The sequence below is a fragment of the Colobus angolensis genome, unplaced genomic scaffold, assembly GCF_000951035.1.
Source record: "Colobus angolensis palliatus isolate OR3802 unplaced genomic scaffold, Cang.pa_1.0 Scaffold238, whole genome shotgun sequence".
NCBI lineage: Eukaryota > Metazoa > Chordata > Mammalia > Primates > Cercopithecidae > Colobus > Colobus angolensis.
Window position 1 is genome coordinate 956,523 of NW_012115577.1, and position 2,562 is coordinate 959,084.

Sequence of the window (2,562 nt, forward strand, 5' to 3'; positions counted from 1 at the left end):
TTTTTTTTTTTTTTTTTTGAGATGGAGTCTCACTCTTGCCCAGGCTGGAGTGCAGTGGCGCCAACTCTGCTCACTGCAACCTCTGCCTCTCAGGTTCAAGCGATTCACCTGCCTCAGCCCCCTAGCAGCTGGGATTATGGGCGTCCACCACGCCCAGCTAATTTTTTGTATATTTAGTAGAGATGAGGTGTCGCTATTTTGGCCAGGTTGGTCTTGAACGCCTGACCTCCGGTGATCCACCCACCTTGGCCTCCCAAAGTGCTGGGATTATAGGCATGAGCCACTGTGCTCGGCCAACACCCAGCTAATTTTTAGTAGAGACGGGGTTTTGCCATGTTGGCCAGGCTGGTCTTGAACTCCTGGCCTCGAGTGATCCACCTGCCTTGGCCTCCCAAAGTGCTGGGTTACAGGCCTGAGCCACTGTGCCCAGCGAAGTTTGGACTTTAGACAGCTGAGTAGCAATCAAAGGATTTTGAGCAGAGGTTTAACTTTCATTCAACAAATACTTAATGAGTTCCTTCTGTGTGTCGGGTACACAGGGGCTGATGATACAGTGATGAACAGAACAAACGTCCCTAGCCTAACAAACTTGCACTTGTGGTCTATTGGGGAAATAGTGGATGCATAAATACATAATGTCAATTTGTGGCCAGTGCTATGAAGAGATACAAGGTAGCATAGCAGGATGGAACTTGACTCTGAGGGGTGGGAGTGAGGACTGGCATGAAGGTATTTTTCTTGAGGTGTAGTGAGGGCCTCTTCAGTAAGGGGAAAGTGGAACAGAGACCCAAAGCAGGTGAGGGAGGGAGCCAGGCTGATACCTGTGAGAAGAGTGTGCCAGACAGAGGGAACAGCTGATGCAAATAATCCATTGAGGAGTGCACTTATGTGGGCAGAGCAAAGCAGTGTGCGAGAGGAGTGAGGGAGGTGGTGGAGTGCTAGCAGATGAGGTCAGAAAGGCAGCCGGGGTAGGTGATCCAGGCTTTTAAGGGGCTTGGATTAAATTCTAGAGTAGGATAGGAAGCCACTGAAGGATGGGGAGTGATGTGACAGGTTTGTATTTTAAAAGGACTGTCCTGGATGCTATGTGACAGAGGGTAGGAGCAGAAGCAGGGAGACGTGTTAGGAGGCTCTTACAGGAAGTGTTGTGTGAAGATGAAAGCGGTGGTGGGGAAGATGGGGCAGGAACTTGAACACCCCCATTTCCCAACCCCCCCCAAAAAAAACCCCTAAATCCTCTTCTCCATTTCCTTTCCTCCTATGGCCCTGCTGTCTCCCAGCCCCCACTTCCCTCTCCCCTGTCTTTTGGACTTGTCTCCTGCTCCTGACCTTGAATACTAATTCCTTTAGCTCCTGCCCCTTACTGCAATTGCTTCACTACTCCTAACTTTCCAAGATTACTTTTTCTGGGTAACTATGTAGGTAGGGTCACTGGATGACCCCATATCCTCTCACTCAGGTGGTTGTGGCAACGAACATTGCTGAGACATCACTCACCATCGAGGGTATCATTTATGTGCTGGATCCAGGGTTCTGTAAGCAGAAGAGCTACAACCCCCGCACAGGCATGGAATCGCTCACTGTCACACCCTGCAGCAAGGTCAGCCTGGGAATCCATGGGGGGAGGTGGAGTTGGCCCACAGAGAAGGTCCAACTCAGAAGCAGAGTGGGGGCTTCCTAGGGAACGGGGATGAGCAGTTTGCATCCTTACAGATTTCTTGCGTAAATACTGCCTTTTCTCTTTTCCCTGACCAAATTGTCAGCCAGCCTGCTCTCCTTTCTTTCCAGGCCTCAGCCAATCAGCGAGCTGGCAGGGCAGGTCGAGTGGCTGCAGGGAAGTGCTTCCGCCTGTATACCGCCTGGGCCTATCAGCACGAGCTTGAGGAAACCACAGTGCCTGAGATCCAGAGGACCAGCTTGGGCAATGTTGTGTTGCTGCTCAAGAGCTTAGGTGATTGGGCTACCTGAGAGAGGAGGGAGGGGCTGGAGTCACTGTCCTTTGAAGGGACTGTGTTCCATCTGTCACACCTCTCTCTAGGGATCCATGACCTAATGCACTTTGATTTCCTGGATGCTCCACCATATGAGACACTGCTGCTGGCTTTGGAGCAGCTGTATGCTCTGGGAGCCCTCAACCACCTTGGGGAGCTCACTACGGTGAGTTAGGGGGCAGCATGGCTTGGGGCAGGATGATAGGGGTCAGGATGGCTCCAGGGACCCCTGTAGTAGTAGTGGGAAACCTGAGGGAGGACTGGGCTCAACTCTCTCTCTCCTCTCCTTAGTCTGGTCGAAAGATGGCAGAGCTGCCGGTGGACCCCATGCTGTCCAAAATGATCTTAGCCTCTGAGAAGTAAGCCCTCCCTCCACCTGGTCCCCCAGCACACATACTGGCCAGGCCTCCTCTTGTCTCTGGCGTCCTCTTTGTCTGTCTTTTTCTCTTCATCGTATTATCCTTTAACACATAGTAAAGTATTAGATACCTCTGACTTTAACACACAGTGAAGTATTAGATACCTCTGACTTTAACACACAGTGAAGTATTAGATACCTCTGACTTTAACA

The 2,562-nt window shown here is 51.1% G+C and overlaps 1 protein-coding gene across 2 annotated transcripts in view; it reads left to right on the forward strand.

Moving 5' to 3' along the window:
* Positions 1 to 2,562, forward strand: part of DHX16 (DEAH (Asp-Glu-Ala-His) box polypeptide 16) — a 21,815-nt gene that overhangs the window by 16,116 nt on the left and 3,137 nt on the right. For both annotated transcript variants that reach the window (XM_011945025.1, XM_011945026.1), the window contains exons 13-16: positions 1,460 to 1,600; positions 1,789 to 1,951; positions 2,039 to 2,157; positions 2,283 to 2,350. In XM_011945025.1, the coding sequence (XP_011800415.1) occupies positions 1,460 to 1,600; positions 1,789 to 1,951; positions 2,039 to 2,157; positions 2,283 to 2,350 (491 nt within the window). The remainder of the gene's footprint in view (positions 1 to 1,459; positions 1,601 to 1,788; positions 1,952 to 2,038; positions 2,158 to 2,282; positions 2,351 to 2,562) is intronic.